At 50.1% G+C, this 19,570-nt stretch overlaps 1 protein-coding gene across 1 annotated transcript; it reads left to right on the forward strand.

Moving 5' to 3' along the window:
* Nucleotides 1-1,477: 1,477 nt before the first annotated feature.
* On the forward strand, nt 1,478-7,345 carry LOC142844767 (keratin, type II cuticular Hb6). The gene is made up of 9 exons (XM_075963570.1): nt 1,478-1,846; nt 2,453-2,661; nt 3,303-3,363; nt 4,141-4,236; nt 4,402-4,566; nt 4,799-4,924; nt 5,190-5,410; nt 7,006-7,037; nt 7,164-7,345. Exons 1-9 carry the CDS (start codon nt 1,478-1,480, stop codon nt 7,343-7,345), a joined length of 1,461 nt encoding a protein of 486 aa, XP_075819685.1.
* The last annotated feature ends 12,225 nt before the right edge of the window (nt 7,346-19,570 follow it).

Consider the following 19,570-nt stretch of genomic DNA (forward strand, 5'->3'; position numbering starts at 1 on the left):
CATCTGTTCTGTGACTGAAAAATGATGGGTATTCCCATTAGTGGGGTGCAGTGTGCACTCTGGAAAAGCACTGCCCAGTGCAACTGGGAAAGGGTGGGATGCAGCCTAACCGCATTGCGCTCTGGAGGCTACTGAGCCTGCACACATCTCTGCACACTTCCAGGACTGCCAGGGGAGCAAAGCCTCAGCCTGCTTCCGAACAGAGTGAAGCCTCTGATTCCAGAACATGCAGACTAGTCAGGGCAGTGCTCTGGTCCTGAGTTCAAGGCTTATACTGGACAAGCAGTAGCAGATGGTAGAGTTGTGTTGTAATGCCCTTCGAAGCCACTGGCAAGCTCCATGGGGGGCACCATAGTGTGGAACACAGCAAGGACTCAAGTGACAGTTGAAGGTTGCATGTTCTCTTCATGTCACCTTACTGGATTTAATATTCTGAGCCAAACACTATGTAGACACATAACAGTGAGGTCACACACTGGCTTGGATGGCATAGGCTCCTGAGGTGAAATGAAGACATTTCAATTCTTGGTGTCAGGTTTTCTGCAAAATGTTAGGCTTTCCTGGGGCCAGTGAGGCAGTGTGTACTCCTAGGCCTTGGGGAAGATTGATGGAAGACACTCTCTCAGTTCAGGCCAGCCAGGGTGATCCAGGAATAGTCTGTGTTTATAAATATGTGTGTGTGTGTGCAAACATAAACATGAAGTATGTGTGTGTGTGCAAACATAAACATGAAGTCTGTGTGTGTGTATGTGTGTGTGTGTGCAGGCAAACATAGATATGAAGTCTGTGTGTGTATGTGTGTGTCTGTGCAGGCAAACATAGACATGAAGTCTCTGTGTGTTTGTGTGTGCGTGCGTGTGGAGGGCAACATGATGAGGGAAGGGAGAAAGAATCAGTGGGGCCAGGTGATGGAGGCTGGAGAAGATGGCTGCTTAGAGGTTATGCCGACAAGGTGCCTTAGAGGAAACAGAAAAGAACCACCCAGCTGAGGAATCCCACTTAGAACCGCAATTCCACTCACTCCACTTCCCAGTCCTGGTTAGGTCAGGACCACGGACAGCGGGGTCGACACTTTTCAGCATTGGCACTACAGCTCAGTCCTTCTCCATTTTCCCTGCAACCTGAATCACCACCCCTGTCTCTCCACCTCTGTTTCTGAGTATGGGTGCATGAGCATAGGATGGAGGAGATGAGCTGGCCCTTTGAAGAAGAAAATTGTACAGTTTAGGGAAAAGGACCATAAACATTTGGCTGCAGCTGAGCACCAATTAAGCACATGTAGGGAGGAGCCACAGCAGCTAAACAAGCCAAGCTCATAAAAGGCATCTAATTGCTTCAGACCACGTGGCCTCAGTCAGGGTCCCCACATATATAAAAGGCCGACAAGATCTAAAGAGGTAAGCACCCGAATCCACGTCCACCGAACCCTCCACTTGGACGTCTCCTGTCTCACAGTCTCCCATCTCCCCAAACAACCATGACCTGTGGTTCCTACTGTGGTGGCCATGCCTTCAGCTGCGCCTCGGCCTGTGGCCCCAGGCCTGGCCGCTGCTGCATCTCCGCAGCTCCCTACAGGGGTATCTCCTGCTACCGTGGACTCTCAGGGGGCTTTGGCAGCCACAGCGTCTGTGGAGGCTTCCGCTCCGGCTCATGTGGACGCAGCTTTGGATACCGCTCTGGAGGTGTCTGCGGGCCCACACCCCCCTGCATCACCAGCGTCTCTGTCAATGAGAGCCTGCTCACACCCCTCAACCTGGAGATCGACCCCAATGCTCAGTGCGTGAAGCATGAGGAGAAGGAACAGATCAAGTGCCTCAACAGCAAGTTCGCGGCCTTCATCGACAAGGTGGGTGTCCTGGACCAGCCCCTTCCTGGGGCCCACCATATGCATGGCCGAGGCTGAGAGCACTGACGGGGACAGAAGGAAGAAAGGCCTCTCACATTGAGCCCCTAGTCTCAAGGGAGAGATGTGTCCAGATGGGCACACTAAGGACCCACAAGGCTCATCTGTCAGTCCTGACAAGTAGGGTTATGGCCAGGCTGCCCTGGGCACAGGCTGACTGCAGCATGGAGCTGTGGGCAGCCAGGGAGGAAGGATGCACTTCAGCTGACAGGAAGGGAGCAGGCTGCTGAGGGAGGACAGAGCCAGCCTAGCGAGGTCCTCCAAGTGGCCCGTGACACTGTCTCCCTGGCTCCTTGTCAGTCCCTCATCCTGGGATGGGAATGTGGGTGCTCGCTTGTGGGGGTTTCTGCCTGAGGATAGCCCCAAACCCAGCATAGGACACTGAAGTGGTCACCTGGATCTGTGAGTGTGGGCACTGACCCTGTCCCTTGAACTCTCCCCAAGCGGGGAAACTGAGGCAGGGCAAGATAAGGGAATGGAGAGTTGGCCTCCCTCCCAGGCCCCTCCACCCCAGATCTGACCCTGAACCCCTTCTCACTCCCATGGCAGGTGCGCTTCCTGGAGCAGCAGAACAAGCTGCTGGAGACCAAGTGGCAGTTCTACCAGAACCGCAAGTGCTGTGAGAGCAACGTGGAGCCGCTGTTCGAGGGCTACATCGAGACCCTGAGGAGGGAGGCTGAGTGTGTGGAGGCTGACAGCGGGAGACTGGCTGCTGAGCTCAACCACGCCCAGGAGGCCATGGAGGGCTACAAGAAGAGGTGAAAAGAGTCTGGCATGGCCCTGGCATTCGATAATGCCTTATATAAAAAGCCAGGACACAGACAGTCTGGACCGGCTGAGGACATTGTGGGATCCTGCTGTTTATGAAATATTTGCTTAAATTCTCCCTGGAAAGAACCAGGGTGTCTCAGAGTGAACTATTCTGCCTCAATCCTCCCTCTAGAGACTGAGACCAACAGCTCTGCCTTCTATAGGAAGGGAAAGTCCCAGGAACCCCATTCATTCTTTCTGACTTTGATCCCCAGCACAGAATCAGTCAGGGATTAGGAGGGTGATGGTCCACGCTTATCTGTCTTCCCGGCTTGGGTTCTTAGTCTTTGGGCTGTGGGCCTACTTAACAGCTGGAATGGGACTGACATGCAAGTGAGGGGAGGTTGGAGCTTGTGTACCCAAGATCCTGCCCACTCCCAGATGAAGATGAGGTTGAAGCCTCATTTCCTTCTTGCAGTGACTTCAGAACCCTAGGAGGTTCACTTACATCTAGATTCTACTCCCAGGTAGCCCAGCATCCCCCAGAAAGCCCTAGCAGGGCCAAGAGCTGTGAGGGCTCCTCTCCTGCACTCCCTGGCAAGGAGAGTAGGGTTTCCTCACACTGTCTCATTTCCCTTTCCTGTCCTAGGTACGAGGAGGAAGTTTCTCTGAGAGCCACAGCGGAGAATGAGTTTGTGGCTCTGAAGAAGGCAAGTAGCAAGGTTGTGGGAGGCAGAGCAACGTGGCTACCTGAGGGACACACTGTGCTTGTGGTCACCCCCAAGGCTTAACCTCTACAGAGTTGGGATCTTTCTACATCAAGATAGGAAAATTACTACAGAGCTGTCCCCATGAATGTCATATCCCGGGCTGTGACAAAAGGCTGCTGTCAAGGCAATGGTCAGCTGAAAGGTTGGCACTTAGGGGAGAGTCAGTCGTTCCCCTGCCATGGAGCCACATATCAGATTGGAATGTCTATTGGTTTCTGGCCTGTTGCAGGGTGGTGTCTAGATTGACCTTACTGTGCCTTTCCCTATTTCTGAATATGTGGTTGGGGTGCCAACAGACACAGCCTTTCTTTCTGTCAATGGAAAAACGGTGTGGTCTACATCTCATTCAACAGTCTGCTCAGAATGTTAGGACCAAAGCCAGTGCATACAGAATGATAGCATTACTAGAAGTGGCCAGGTGGCCTCTTGAACCCTTGCTGGTTCAGGTCAAGGTCAATTGGCTGATCTGGGCATCACTGGGAAGCTTTGGAGAGTAGAATGGGATCAAAGAGCAAATGAGGGAAGCTGTTTCGAGGGCTGAGAGGCAACGAGTCTCCAGTCCTGAGGAGCTGCCAGGTGCATGCTGGGAAGAGCGGCAGGGATAGCTTGCATACAGGGATCTTCTTCCTTGTGCTGCATGGGATGAATGAAGAAAGAAAGGAGGTGGGGGGGAACCATCAGCCTAGTGATTCAGGCTCACACATCCCTGATTTCCAGGACGTGGACTGTGCCTACCTGCGCAAATCAGACCTGGAGGCCAACGTGGAGGCACTGACCCAGGAGATCGACTTCCTGAGGAGGCTGTACGAGGAGGTGAGGGCATCAGCCAGGTGGAAACCCAGCAAGTAGGCTGAAGAGAGTCATTCCATGGCTGCGAAGCCCTGTGTGAACCAGGGGAGGGCTGAGAGACTGGCACAGGAATGTGGGGCTGGACTGAATTTTCAACAAGCTTTTGACTGCTGTTCCCTCTTCCCACAGGAGATCAGAATCCTCCACGCCCACATCTCAGACACCTCTGTCATCGTCAAGATGGACAACAGCCGGGACTTGAACATGGACTGCATCGTGGCTGAGATCAAGGCTCAGTATGATGACATTGCCACCCGCAGCCGGGCAGAGGCCGAGTCCTGGTACCGCACCAAGGTGAGTGGTCACAACACCTGTCCTTAGATGCGACAGTGGGAAGGACTCCGGGCTCTATCAGAAAAGACTTCTTGTACGCCAGAGAATTACAAGAAGATTGCGGACAGTGCTCAGGTGTGGGGGGGGGCAGCCCTGGCTGAGCACCGTGCTGCTGTGTGTCTTGTGCACTCAGTGGCTGTGCTCACTGGGTCCTGTGTCCCATGGCATCTATCTCTGCCTCTTCCATCCCCAGTGTGAGGAGATGAAGGCCACAGTGATCCGGCACGGGGAGACCCTGCGCCGCACCAGGGAGGAGATCAACGAGCTGAACCGCATCATCCAGAGGCTGACGGCCGAGATTGAGAACGCCAAGTGCCAGGTATGTGGGGGTCAGCTGTGCTGAGACCAGGGAGGCTGGACCCCTACTCAGTGCCCTAGTGCCAGCATGTGCCCGGCCTGGATCTTAGCATTTAGTGTACCTCCTATTTATGTGTGCCCATGGTCACTCAGTTTGACCCATGTGAACAAGGCAAAAGGCCTTGATGTTAGAATGTCCCCAACTGGTGGGAAATACTGGATAACATGTTGATAACTGAAAGAGACCCAGGGACCATAGGCCATCCCATTCTCTTCTGTGTCCCCAGAACACCAAGCTGGAGGCCGCAGTGACCCAGTCTGAGCAGCAGGGAGAGGCCGCCCTCACTGATGCCCGCTGCAAGCTGGCTGAGCTGGAGGCTGCCCTACAGAAGGCCAAGCAGGACATGGCCTGCCTGCTCAAGGAGTACCAGGAGGTGATGAACTCCAAGCTGGGCCTGGACATCGAGATCGCCACCTACAGGCGCCTGCTGGAGGGCGAGGAGCAGAGGTGAGTCCTGTAGTTTTGCATTCTTCCAACCCTTCTTGGGTCCTCAGCTTTAAGCCCTACAGCTTGGGTACCTGTCAATCTTCGCATCCTCAGTCGCCACCCTGCACGTGCATAGGAGATCCGTGTAAGTCCTTTAACCTCGGTCTCGCTCCACCACACGTCTTCAGGCTGACTGTCTCTGAGACTCCCTATAGGGAAGCACTGGTTTTGCTCCCTTGAGGCCTAGCTTGAGTCCTTTCCTAGGGTTGTTTCCCCTTTCCCTATTATGGTCTGCACGTATCCTCAGGAATCCATCTTCTTTCCTAACCTGGCCCTGGCTAGCTCCACTCCAACCTTGGAAATTCAGACTTATCTCATTATAGCAGCTTGTGGTAGCAGATTCCACCAACTCCTGCTTAGTTAACTGATACAAAGTGCCCTAAAGTGCTCTTCCATTGCAGTTCAGATAGCAATAGAGGATGCAGAATTTAGTTAATTTTTGTGCTTTGGAGTCGGCTACTGGTGGAGGAACCCCTGGCCATTCTGCCTCAGTGATGTGGAGGGGTTCTTACAACCCAACCCCTTAAGGACCCCAATCTACACCAAGATCTCATTTTGTACCTTTGCTTTCTTTTTTCCGGTCAGCCATTTCGTTGTGCCTGGAGCTGCTTTTTGTGTATAGCCAGCCTCCAGGGTGGCACGTAGATTGAAACTCGTGTGTACTGGGGACATGGGGGACACAGACTTGATACCTGGAAGTCTGTGTGATCACATAGAGAGACCAACACAGTGAAGTAGCTTGGGAAACCCAAACGCACAGGGTGATGGTACTCAGGGGTCTGGAAGTTGGAGAGAGAGATGGACATAGAATTGGGAACGGAACCACAGCTTTTCCACCACACTGAGTGGGTGGCGGGGGAAGTGGTTACGTAAGAGACCAGAGAGGAATGGTCGCTGGGATCTGAGGTTGAGTTTACCAGTCCTTGGCCATTGTGTGTTCTGGACAACTCCAACTCTGCTTAGCTCCCTTCTGGGAGATGATGTCAAGTGGAAGAAACACAGGCTGGGTGCAGCTGAGTTTTAGCCCTTCTCCATCGTTGGCCGTTTCCTCTGTGGGTGCCCAGTGATATTACTGCTGTTGGTGGTTCTAATCTGGTTCTAGGTTTCTAATGTCTCATCTCCTCACCAGGGAGTCATTTGTGATGACCAGCATTGTCTTCAGACACTGGGGCAAAATGTTCTGGTTTCCTTTAGGCTCATATTTTCATGATGATAATCAGATAAAATTTAGAAGGTCACATCTGGTCCCCTGGAATGTACTCACAACTCAGAATCAACAGGGCAACACAGCCAGTGTCTTGGCATGTGTGTCTAGGTCTCTCTGTTGCCACAAGGACAATTGGATTATTCTGGCAGGTTACCTAGACCCCACTGGGGAGGCTAAAATTCAGGCTGCACAGAGAATAAACATGGTGAGATGGAGGATGATATACCTTGACTTCTGACCTCACATAGTGCCCCCAGCTCCTGGTTTCCCAGACTTTCCCTCAGAGGGCCCACGATGGCATTTGCTCCATGCTTCCGGTATACTAACGTCTCCCTTTCCGCTTTCACAGGTTGTGTGAGGGCGTTGGCTCCGTGAATGTGTGTAAGTAATTCCAGCCTTCCCCTTTCCTGCCGGGTGATGCGAGCCTTTGGGGGCGGGGACACCTGAGCTTGCTGCCGAGTCGGCTGCGGCAGTGCCTGACGCCTCCCCTGTTCTCCTTGCTTTCAGGCGTGAGCAGCTCCCGCGGTGGCGTCGTCTCTGGCGATCTCTGCGTCTCTGGTACTGCCCCTGCTGTCAACACAAGAGTGTGCAGCGCCCCCTGCAGCGGCAACGTGGTGGTGGGCACCCCTAATGCCTGCGCCCCCTGCGCCGGGGTAGGCTCCTGCAGCGGAGGCTGTAAGAAGTGCTAGGAAGCCGCAATCATGCCACCACCCTCCCCTTCCCAAAGTGACTGCACAGCAGGACAGTGGCCTCCACGCCACCATCTCATTCTCTAGCCTTCCCGAGCTACTTATTCCGACGATTCTTGCTTTCATTTTCCCTTCTGTTGTTTTTACTGGATTCATTGGTCTCAAGGTCTTGGAGGACCCACTGCCCTGGAATCCTCTTTGACAGCCAGGTCCTTAGCATGCTTTTGCCTGGACATGCAGATCAACATGGTTGCTGGTTTTCCTGCCGCTCAGCGAGAGACCACGTGACCCAGAGTATCTCTTTCAGGGTCTCCCTGCAGCAGCTCCCCCCAAACCAGAGACTCAACTGCCTGCACTTTTGCCTTTGTCTCCCTCTGCGTTCCTAATAAACTAATTGCAGCCAATCAAACCTGAGCCTCAGACTCTCCAAAATGCTGCCTATGACAGGTGCCTCGGCCAGAGGTCTCAGGACCCCACCTGGGTGTTCAGTAGGCCAAGGCCGCAGTAGGCACCTTTTCTCTGACCTGGAGACTACAGGCCTTGAGGACAACAAAGGTAGATTCCAGAGAGTCTTGTGGGGTAGTCAGGATTCTAACTGAGGCCTCAGTATTGTACATTAGGGGCTGGGCGACTGACTGTCCCTGAGCTCCCCTGGGACATTTTATTTTGTAGCATCCTTGGCCCCGTCACTAGATGCAGGCAGTATTTCTCTTCCCCTTATTGTGATAAACAAAGCTATTTCTAGACAAGGTGAAATCTCACTTAGGACTTCTCAGCCATAGTCAATTTGCTGCCCTTTCTTGAAAGGCACTTCTGGGGTGCCGTGCTAGAGGAAGGGACTGGGAGAATGCAAGGAATGTAGTGAGCGGCAGAGGAGATGAGGAGAGGAGGGGAGGAGCCCCTGGCAGGCCAGGGTCTGAAAAGCTGGTATTCAGAGCTCTGTCACCTGCTGTGGGCGAATGAGCGAGTTACTGCCACCCCAAATGTTCAGTTTCTCTGCTGGAGCATGAGGAAGCTCCCAGATCTCTGAGGCAAGGGAATGACCTTGCTCTTAGGGTCAGCTCTGGTTCGGCTATTTCCAGTTCCTGCACACCAGGCGGGTCTCATCCTCACCAGACTTAAGCTCTTCATTTGCAAAATGGGGCAAAAACGGGGCAATGGTGGCTTCGTTGTGTGGGTGAGAATGCTGGGCAAGGATGGCACACAGCAAATCTCTCCAGAGCTGTGTCCTTTCTAAAATTTAAAATAAATATTTTTTTTATTGATAAAAGGAGAATAAAGAAAAGAAAGAAAAAAAAAACAAATTTCCACCTCCTCCCAGCCTCCCATTTCCCTCCCCCTCCTCCCATTCTTTTTTGACCAGTGCTGAGAACCAAATCCATGACTTTGCACCCTAGACAAGAGCCCCCCCCCACCCCCACTGAGTTCTAATTCCAGCCAGGGAGGCTTCAAACACAGCTTCCTCCCTCCACCTGCTTTCTCTTGACTGTGGTTTGCAGGGAAGCTCTTCCTCTTTACCTGGCATCTTTCTGGGTACTGTGATGACAGAGATTCTCAGGGCCTCTCTGGCAAGGCTGGTCCTGGTGCTGGCTGCCAGTTTGGAGCTTGGGTAAGGGCTGTCAGCAAGACTATATCATCTAGGTTTGAATGGGAAGGGAATAATTGAGCAGAGGAAATGATCACAAAAAATTGTTAACTATAGTGGAGCACTAGGGGAACGAGGGGGTGGGGCTAGCAAACAGGAAAACAGCAAACCGCAGGACTGTGGGGATGGACATGGCTGGGGCCTGTCTGGTGCTGTATTAACCTTCATTTTTAGTTCATTGGTTGGAGAATGACCATCCAATGCAAAGTGCACCTCTGGTTGTGTCTGTGAAGGGGTTAAAAAAACTGATTGAGGGGGAGCCGACCCACTCTGAACATGAGGGGAATGCCCCGCAATCTAGGGGACTGGATATGACAGAGGAGAAAAGGAGGAAGCAGTTGAGCAGCTCTCTCCTGTTTGCTGGCTGCAGTAAGGGCGTGGCTCTGCTCCCCCAACATGCTCTCCATTAGAGATGGAGACGTCCACAACATCCAGCCAAAGTAACTCTTTCCTGTCTCCCATAGTTCCTCAGAGACGTTGATGCAATGGGGTAGGGGCATTTCATTTGTATTTTAATAAATGATGACTGCCTGAAGATCAGAGAGTAAAACAGCCCCAATGATCAGTCTTAAGTCCAGGCAGTGGTGACACATACCTTTAATCCCAGTAGCTACGCTAGTTGCCATAGAAACTGGGTGGTGCATCCCTTTAATCTCAGCACTAGAGAGGATTATAAAATGGGAGGAAACAGCTCTCAAATACAGTCTCATTCTGAGATTCCTGGAGGCAGAATTGCCATTTCAGACTGAGGTCAAGGAAAGAGCCAGTGGCTGGCTGTTTTACTTTTTGGATCTTCAGGTTGAACCCCAATTTCTCTCTCTGAGTTTTTATTAATTGTGCTTCACCATGGTGTCAAAAATCCAATACACTTTGCATGTGTGAGGCCCCTGTTTTCAGAGAGAGAGAGAGAGAGAGAGGAAGGAGAGAGAGAGAACACAAACATACACACACAGAGACATGAGGAGCATCCCCTCTGCTCCCCAGTATTCATGTTCACCCCCTGACTCTAATCAGCTCTTCCCCAAGTCAAGAGATTGAGTCTTAAACCCTTTGTGTGCTCAGAGAAGGGCAGAATTGTTGGGGACCATATTTGGAGACAGTTTCCTCAGGAGGATGAACTTGGAAAAGACATAAATTGTTGGACACTGTGTAGCATTAAATGATATTGGGGATGAGGTCTTCATCCTTTTTGTTACTGTTGCTATAAGTGGCACTGGAAGCATCCCAGCTGTCATGAGGATGTTCTACAGAGACTTGTGGCCCTCCTTTCATTGTCAGGCTATCGAAACAATGTTTCCGTGGGAATAGGAATGCCCCAGGAATATCATGTGTGGAGAATTAAAAGACTAAAGCTTGGCACCAAACCTGAGGAATTCTGACAACTGGTCAGATCACCTGGCTGGGAGACTGCGGCAGAGACCGATGGTTAGATGGGATGGCACCTTGATTAGAACTGCCTAGTTATGCATGCTTCTTGCAGTCAGTTTAAACTTAAACCTCATGCCAGCATCCCAAAAGTGGACTGGGGGCAGTCACTAGATGTTTTACTCCTCTTCCCAATGTGGCCTCCTTGGGTAAATCTTTTTCCTCTGTTGTCCACTATACTTGTCTTTAACTGGCCTACTGAGGATGGGTGGCTAGGCTTGGCATACCAGAGCTTCCAGGGCCCTACTAACAGCATTTGGTACAGCATTTCTTGTCATCCGATAAAGAAGGTGGATTGGGGTGGTAGAAAAAGGACAGGTTGTTCAGGTTTTTGTTATGGGTTGTCAACCAGTACATGTAGTTAAGGGCCCTCACTTCCAGACTCCAGGTAGTTTACGTATGCCAATGCTGTGTGACCCTTTAATACAGTTCCTCATGTTGTGGTGACTCCAACCATAAAATTATTTTCATAGTTGTAATTTTGTTACTATTATGAATCATAATGTAAATATTTATGTTTTCCAATGGTCTTGGGCAACTCCTGGGAAAGGGTCAATCACCCTGCAAAGGGGGTCATGATCCACAGGTTGAAAAACACTGACCTGTGTGATTAAGGGGGTGATGTTGCCAGCCCATGGATGCTCAAGAGCTCTGGATGATGCACAGAGCAGAGCAGGAGCCAAGGGACAGTTGTTTTGACACCATCACAATGTGAGCCACCTCATCTCAGGCTTGTTAGCACAGAGGGCCTGATTGCCAGAGCAGCTCCGTTCCTCATCAGAGCTGCTGCAAAGCCTGGTTGCCCTTGATCCAGAGAGGTGATGGGCAAAGATGACAAGAATGAAAAATTCCTCAGCATGAGGAAGCTTTAGGGGGTAGAGGCTGGGTGGGGTTGGGGACAGGGAGCAGAGTGGAAAGCAGGATGGTTCACTTCAAGCTTCCAGGACATCCTCAGCCTCCCTGAGCCCATGGATTGCCTGGTTCCTTTTCAGTTGCTACTACAAGCCTGAAACATTCCTGTCTGCCTGGGTAACTCCTCACAGTCAATAACCCACTCCTTTAAAACAAGCTTCAGGGACAAGCCTCTCTCTCTAGTCTTTCCTCCCCCCTCTTGATTTCTTTCTTTCTTGACAGAGTCTCTCACACTGTGGCTTAGGTTAGTCTCAGATTCATGATAATCCTCCTGCCTCAGCTTCCTGAGTTCTGGAATTGCAAGCATGTCCTACTGTTATTATTCATAAACATATTGTGGTAGACTGGTCCCACGAAAGCACTGGTCCCACAAGAGGCAGCAGTTAGTCACTTGAGGCCTTGGAGGGTCCCAGAGCCCTCAAAGAGTCCCCTTGGTGGGTGGGAGACCACGGGTGAGAAGCAGACAGATAGGCCATGCAGAGAAAGAGAGAGAGAGAGAGAGAGAGAGAGAGAGAGAGAGAGAGAGAGAGAGAGAGAGAGATTGGGTATAGAGTTTATTTAGTGGGTTATGGAGGGGAAAAGGAAGGGAGAAGGGGTGAAAGGGAGAAGTGGGGGGGAGAAGGGAGAGGGGCAGTAGATACCTCATCAGAAGAGGGACTGGAAGAGAGAGAGCAGGATGGAGAGGAGGCAGGGGATCTGCTTGCCTCCATGGAAGGGGGGAAGGTTGGGAGTGGGCAGAGCTTGTCTCTTAAAGGGACAGGGTACCCAGGTGAGAGGGAAGGTCAGCAAAATGATAACATTTCCATCTTTCTCTTATAATAAAAAGACAGGGGATTAGGCATGGCAGGTTGAAGGAATTGGGGTGGTGGATTCTCAAGACTGCTTCCTGCTTATTTGTGGGCATCACCGGGGGGGGGGGGCTGAGAAAGCTGGGTGCTGGTCACATCCTGAGGTAGCTGGTTGCTTTACTCCTGTCCAGGGCTTGTGGTATGGAACTGTCTGGTGTTTCTTGGACCTGGCAAAGTGTTGGCAGAAAGGAGGACAAAGTTAAGTTTAGGAAGAAAAAAATTTCAGGACCAGGGAATTGACAGGTGTATACCTGACCTGTTTAAGGTGGATCCTTCAATTTGGCTCTCTAGAACTAACAATAATTCTTTGAGTTTGTAAAAACATACGTTTTAGAGATGGAGGAGGGTCATCTGTCTATGTATTACTTTCATTGGTTAATAAAGAAACTGCCTTGAACCCTTTGGTAGGACAGAAAATTAGGTAGGCAGAGCAAACAGAATAGAATGCTGGGAAGAAGGGAAGTTAGGCAGTTGCCATGCCTTTCCTCTCTGAGACAGACGCCATGGAGCCAGCCGCCATGTCAGACATGCTGAATCTTTCCTGGTAAGCCACCACCTCGTGGTGCTACACAGATTACTAAATCTGGGTTAAAGCAAGATGTGAGAGTTAGCCCATAAGAGGCTGAAACTAATGGACCAAGCAGTGTTTAAAAGAATACAGTTTCCATGTAATTATTTCCGGTAAAGCCATGCGGGAGCTGGGTGGGAACGCAGCCCACCGCTCCCACTACTACAGCAGCATATTTATACCAGAATGACTGTGACAGATGTTTTTGAATAATGAAAAGTCTTTTTAAGACTATGCAAGGCAGCGTGAGAGAGAAATTTGGTAGTGTGTACTTGTCTTCACTCCTTTATAACTTGCATTTATATATCTTAAAACACCCTTTATTTAGAACATGTTAAGAAATTATACTGAAATTTGTTTGGTGAGTTTGTCTTTTTAAACTTATAAAACCACTCAGCTGTCAAACTGCATCAGAGATCTTTGAGAAGGATAAAATTTTGCTTGAGTTTTTGATTAAAAATGTCAGAACTTACTCGGTTGTCTACCTAGAGCCTCTCCTCAGGGTCCTCCATGGTCATTGAGGGTCAAATTTGCCTTTTGTTGTTAGAAGCAGGGCCTCTCAGACTCCAGAAGATCCTGTGTGTGAGAAAATCTGTAGGAAGACAAGCCTACCTTGAGCTGAGCAGCTAGGCTGTCGATTCTGGTGATTCTGTCCATGTCTGGAGATCTTCAGTTTAGATGAAAAGCAGTTTTTCCAGTGCTGAGCACTTTCAGTTGTTGAAGTGAATTGCAGATGGACGTTGTTCTGTGCCCATTTGTCTTCTGTCTTCTTTGGAGGAAATAGAGTGCTGCTGCTAGGAGCCAACCTGTCTCTCTGTTATGAAAAGTCTTTTAATAATTAAACATTCAAATGCCACATTCACCAGATCTCTGAGCACTTGAGGGCTGTTTATTGGGTATAGATGAGTTATAACTGCAGCATAGGATCTGCCTGGAGAGCTGGGTCCAAGCTTGACTGTACTGGTTTTTAACAGGTGAGATTTATACTTGTGAAAGATAAAGGAGAAAAACTGTTTGCAATAGAAGCTTAATAGTGGAACTGACAATAGTGGAGAACAGGTTAATATATTTTAAAACAGGGTTGGATCACATATACAGTATTCCTGTAAGAGACTCAAAAGCACATACCAAACCAAAACATGAGACCCTGAGCTCTCCCAGTCTGGAATGAGATACAATGAACAATTATAATATTTAACAGTAAATATATGTACATGAATACCCAGTTGAACCCAAGTTTTATACAGATATACACGCAGAGTTAAAGCTAACTTATATTTATACAAAGTTAACTCAAGTCACATGTATGCACACACACAAGTTAAATGGGAGTTGAGAGAAGTGGGTGCTTTCAGTGGGCCCTACCAAAATCAGGCCACAATGCAAAAAACATACATATAACAGAGTCAGTAAGAGGAATTTAGAGAAAAAAAAAATAAGTAAACTGCAAGACTAGGCAAAGAATACCTCAGTAAAGATGGTGGGACTTGGCTACCTGACCTGCCCCTAGTCAAGATGGTGGTGAGGTCACCTGACCTGCTCTTAGTCAAAATGATGGTGAGGTCACCTGACCTTAGTCAAAATGATGGCAGTCACCTGCTGTATGAAGAATCCACGTTTTTAGGGAATTTTAAACAGATATAAAGAACAAGAGTGGCTGTGTAAAAGATACATTTCAAACAGAATTACATCCGTGTGACCACATCATTCACATATACTTTTCCATACATGAAGTAGAGAGGCAAATTACTCAACACCATGGGCCGCCATGTTGCCGCGCAGGGGAGCAAGGGCTGGAACTGTAAACAGCTGCCTCATGGATCTGACTAATCTTGCTGATGTCTGCGGGACCAGCGGTAGCGGTGGCAGGGATAGAAGAGAAGGAATAGTAGTGAGGGAAGGTATACGAGTGAGAAAAAAGAGTGTTTACAGGTGGGTGGGGATGGGGCTGCTCAGCGAAAAGAAAAACGGATGGGCGTGAGATGCCAGCAGCGGGGCAGTGGCATTCCTGGTTGCTGGTAGAAATTAGAAAGCTCCCAGGCCAGGCTGTTACCTAAGGGGTACTTGGGCCATTTGTTACTGCAGAGGCAGGTAAGGTTAGGAATCTGTAGGTAAGGCAGAGGGGTTAGGCTGTGTAAAAGACATAGCGGGGGAGGTTGGAGGGATAGTTTTTGAGGGTTTGTTTCTCATGGTTAAAAAAATGTGAGAACCACGAAAACCCAAGGGCAACTAACTGGATGTTTCCGGAATAGCGCGTGGGTTGGGACCTAGGTCAGCACAGGAATCGGGGACCAGATGGGACTGCTCCAAGCAGTTCGAACAGCAGCGGCAACAGGACCACTTAAGTGGCCTGAGAAAAGAAACAAAACAAAACAAAAAGTCCAAACAGCAGTGACAGGACCGTTTCTGAGTGGCCCGAACAGCGGCAGCACCAAATCTCAGTTTTCAGCCTGGGGGAGCCGCCGGAGGTGAATGTGAGCAAAAGCTGACTTCGAGAAGAGGATCTTACTATTTGCAGTGATAGAGCAGGCAGGATGTTGGAAGGTGGGCCGAGTCCAGGGTCCCCACATGTCCTCAGTTGGTCTGCCTGCAGGTGGGAGGAAACGTGGAGAGAGCCTGACTGAGTCAAGCACCAACGTTATTATTTATAAACATATTGTGGGGACCACAAGGGGCAGAAGTCTCACGAGGGGCAGTGGCGGGTCACTCGAGGCCTTGGTGGCCCTTGGCAGGTGGAAGACTGCAGTGGGTGAGAGACAGATACATCATGCAGAGAAAGAGAGTTTGGGTCTAGAGTTTCTTCAGTGGGTTGTGGAGGGGAAAGGGAAGGGGGAAGGGGAGAAGCAGGGAGAAGAGAGAGGCAGAGAGAGAGGGGGAAGAGAGGCAGTAATTACCTCTTCAGAAGAGGGACAGGAACAGAGAGCAGGCTGGAAAGGGGAGGGAAGGATCCACTTGATCCACTTGCCTGGGCTGAAAGGTGTGTGTGTGGGGGGGGGGGGGGGGAGGTTGGGAGTGGGTGGAGCTTGTCTCTTAAAGGGATAGGGTACCCAGGTGACAGGAAGGTCAGCAAAATAATAACAGCTGGCACGAGGCAATCATCTTTAACTCTTCTTACCTGAGTGAACGTGGAGCCCATACTTCTTTGGTGATTCTGACAGAGACCCTGCCTCTCCTTGAGGTCTCAGTTTCAGTGTTGCTTCTGCCCAGTTCCCTTTCCTCCCAGCCCTAAGGCCCAGGGCTCTGTAAAGCCCTTTGGCTGTTTCCTCCAAATAGCCAAAACTCAAAAGCTCCTCCAGGAAGGAGGAGGGAGGCTCACAAGACCCAGGAAGACAGTGAAGACCCAGGACCAGGAGGCTCCTCAGTTTCCAGGCCCAGCCAAGGTTGTAAAGGTGGCACAGACAGGAAGTGTGCCTGGAGCTCCAGGTGCTGCCCTGTGTGTGAGTCACGGTCCTCACTCTGTTCACATCTCACAGCAGGTGACTATGGCTGCAGCAGGCAGGCCTAGAGACTTGTCACTGGAGTTTAATGACTGAGGCTCCAGCGTCGCTCCTGGATGGGGTGGGAAGAAGGCACCCTCTGGGTTCCCCTGTATGGCACTGTATTGTCTATCCTGAGGCTGCCTGTTGTCAAGCTCTCCTCCCCTGGAGTCCTTGGGAAGAGGGATCAGTGGCCCAGAGCAGCTTCCACAGGGGTGGAGTGGGGGCGAACTGCAGGGCCTACAGAGCTTCTGTCCTGTACTCCAGGTGTTGAGGACATCCGAGGCCCCCATAGGGGACCAAGTGAAGGGAGCCTAGGAGACCTGAAAGGCACTGTGTGGTGGGTCAGAGCCAGTGTGTGTGTGTGGGGGGGCTGGTACTCCTCTAGATACCTGAGGTCACTTGGAGGGCAGAGGTAGCCATGGAAGGTGGGGCTCCTATTCTGTGGAGGTCCCCATGTGTGCCATGAGCAAGCTTCCCCCCACTCTGAATTGTTTAAACAGTGGCTTTCGAATTGAGCCTTGCACAAGGTGATTCCATTTTACAAAACAGAAGTTGGCTCCATTTGAGTACAATTGACAAGGCAGGTTCATTAACACTCTGCATCTCGTGTGTGTGTGTGTGTGTGTGTGTGCCTGCGTGTGTGTGAAGATACCTTCAACTGTCTCTGTATCTTGTGTGTGTGTGTGCATGTTTATGAAGATACCTTTAACTGTCTCTGCATCTTGTGTGTGCATGTGCGTGTGTGTGCATATGAAGATACCTTTAACTGTCTCTGCATCTTGTGTGTGTGTGTGCGCATGTGTGTGTGAAGATACCTTCAACTATCTCTGCCTCTTGTGTGTGTGTGTGAAGATATCTTTAACTGTGTCTGCATCTTGTGTGTGTGTGTGCATGTGTGTGTATGAAGATACCGTTAACTGTCTCTGCATCTTGTGTGTGTGTGTGTGCGTGTGTGTGTGAAGATACCTTCAACTATCTCTGCCTCTTGTGTGTGTGTGTGAAGATATCTTTAACTGTCTCTGCATCTTGTGTGTGTGCGTGTGCGTGTATGTGTAAAGATACCTTCAACTGTCTCTGCATCTTGTGTGTGTGTGTGCATGTGTGTGTATGAAGATACCGTTAACTGTCTCTGCATCGTGTGTGTGTGTGAAGATACCATCAACTGTTGCAGATCTATCACAAGATATACACTGATAAATAGCTCATTCATATAAGCTAGAAAGTGTCACCCACGAGCTTATCAGAGTAGATGGAAACACATGGACACATGAGTGGATTAAACTATATCAGAAAAACCAGGCCTGGGAACTTGTGCAACACACCAAGAACAGTGAAATCCAGTCTGTCCGTTTGGATCCGGCCTTGGACCTCAACTGACTGGCCCACTGGTGGGTATGCCTGGCTACATAGTGAGTTGCAGACCCATCTGGATGACATGAGAACCTGTCTCAAAAAAACAAACAAGAAAACCTAGCCAACTAACCAACCATTTGTGACTGCCAGTGACCACACTATATAGGGAGATCAGAATTACTAAATAAATTGCAGTCAAGGGTACTGATATAGCTAATTAATTTATTGTCATTCAATAATTCTAAGCTTGTTGAAAGACTCAGACATTTGCTACACGGTTTTGTGGCAGTAGGGAGAGAGGAAAGTATGCTAGCAAGTGTTTGGAGGACGAGGAGGACAGTCCTGGTGGCTGAATCCAGGGGCGGCTTGGCCATGAGGGATGCTTGCTTCAGTTCTGGGCAGGACGGTGGCCTCAAAGACTGCTGTTGTAGAATAGTAATTAAAGATGGGTTATATTTGTTTATGCTGTGGAACTTTTGCTTAACGATGCAATGATATGTTACATTCTTTTATGTTGCTTTTGTCTGCCTAAAACACATGATTGGTCTAATGAAGAGTTGAATGGCTGGTAGCTAGACAGGAGAAAGGATATGCAGGGCTTCCAAGCAGAGAGAATAAACAGAGAGAGGAGAGAGAAGAGGAGGAGCAAGAAGAGGAGAAAAGGAGGACAGGAGAATACCAGGGGCCAGTCACCCAGCCACACAGCCAGACATGGAATAAGAAGGAAAGAAAGAAAATACAGAAATAGAAAAAGCTAAAAGCCTAGAGGCAAAAGGTAGATAGGCTAATTTAAGAAAAGCTGACTGGAAACAAGCTAAGCTAAAAGGCTGGGCATTTATAAGTAATAAATCTCCATGTGATTATTTGGGAGCTGGGTGGTGGGCCCCCAAAGAGCAAAGAGGGGAAAAAAAACAAGTCTCTTGGCAAAGTAGGCAGGGGAAAGATGCAGGGAGGATCAGGAAGAAGTCAGGAGAGGCAGAATTCGGGGCCAGGGCTGTGGTAGAGAGATCATATGGAGTGGCGGCATGGGGGCTGCTGAGCCATGAGGCTAGTGAAGGCATCAGGGTTCTGAGCCTGGTCTCGGACTTAAGCAAGCAGGACCTTGAGCATAGTGGGAGCTAAGGTGGAGGCTGGTGCAGTGGTCCAGGGTCAGGGCACAAAGGTAGAGGGGCCCCGAGTGCTCAACGCGAGGCTGCAGGGTGAGGGTTGTGAACCAGTGAGTGATACCCATGGGAGGGGTGAGAGCCTATGAAGTAGGAGGGAAAGGCTGGAGACTTAGGAGCCACGGATGGAGGAGAGACCAAGACAGGGAGCTTGGTGTAGATCAAGAGGGCCTAAGACCTAAAGAGTGAGGGAGGAGGATGCTTTCAAGTGGGTATGGGTAGGTGGGGAGGCAGTCATGGGCTTCAGCAGTGCTGAGGAAGAGGGGTTGGGGGGGGAGGAAACAGTGATGGATGCATGGGTTGGAGAGCATGGGAGATCTGGTTCTCTAGCTTGGGCTCAGAGCCTTTCCGGGTCTTCTCTTCTGGACCATCCCCAGGACCAGTGATGTCAGGCCAGGAAGAACAGAGTGACCATCCTAGTGTTAGGGATGAGATGCTCGGGTGCTGAGAACAAAGCAGCGAAGTGGCCATGGCAACAAGGTGTGGGGACCAGAGCAACACAACTCCTGATAGTTGCTGTTATGGCGTGAGTGTGGTGTTGGGGTGCGGGGAATAATATATGTGGGAGAAGACAGTGGGGCATGGGTGGAGCCACAGGGACACACATACAAAAAGAGAGCAGACAGACATACATACTCCCTCCCAGTTCGATGGACCAACAGACAAACAGACACCTACCTCCAACCCCCCCCCCCTTAGAAAGCATGACATCACACACAGCTCTGGGAGTAGGCACAGTTTATTACACAACAGGGCCTAGAGGCTGAGGTCTCAGGAAGCAGCACTGGGTACCTCCAGGGTTGTAACTGAGGTAGGAGGCTGATCTCTTAGC

This window comes from Microtus pennsylvanicus, chromosome 2 (assembly GCF_037038515.1).
Source record: "Microtus pennsylvanicus isolate mMicPen1 chromosome 2, mMicPen1.hap1, whole genome shotgun sequence".
NCBI classification, from domain to species: Eukaryota; Metazoa; Chordata; class Mammalia; order Rodentia; family Cricetidae; genus Microtus; species Microtus pennsylvanicus.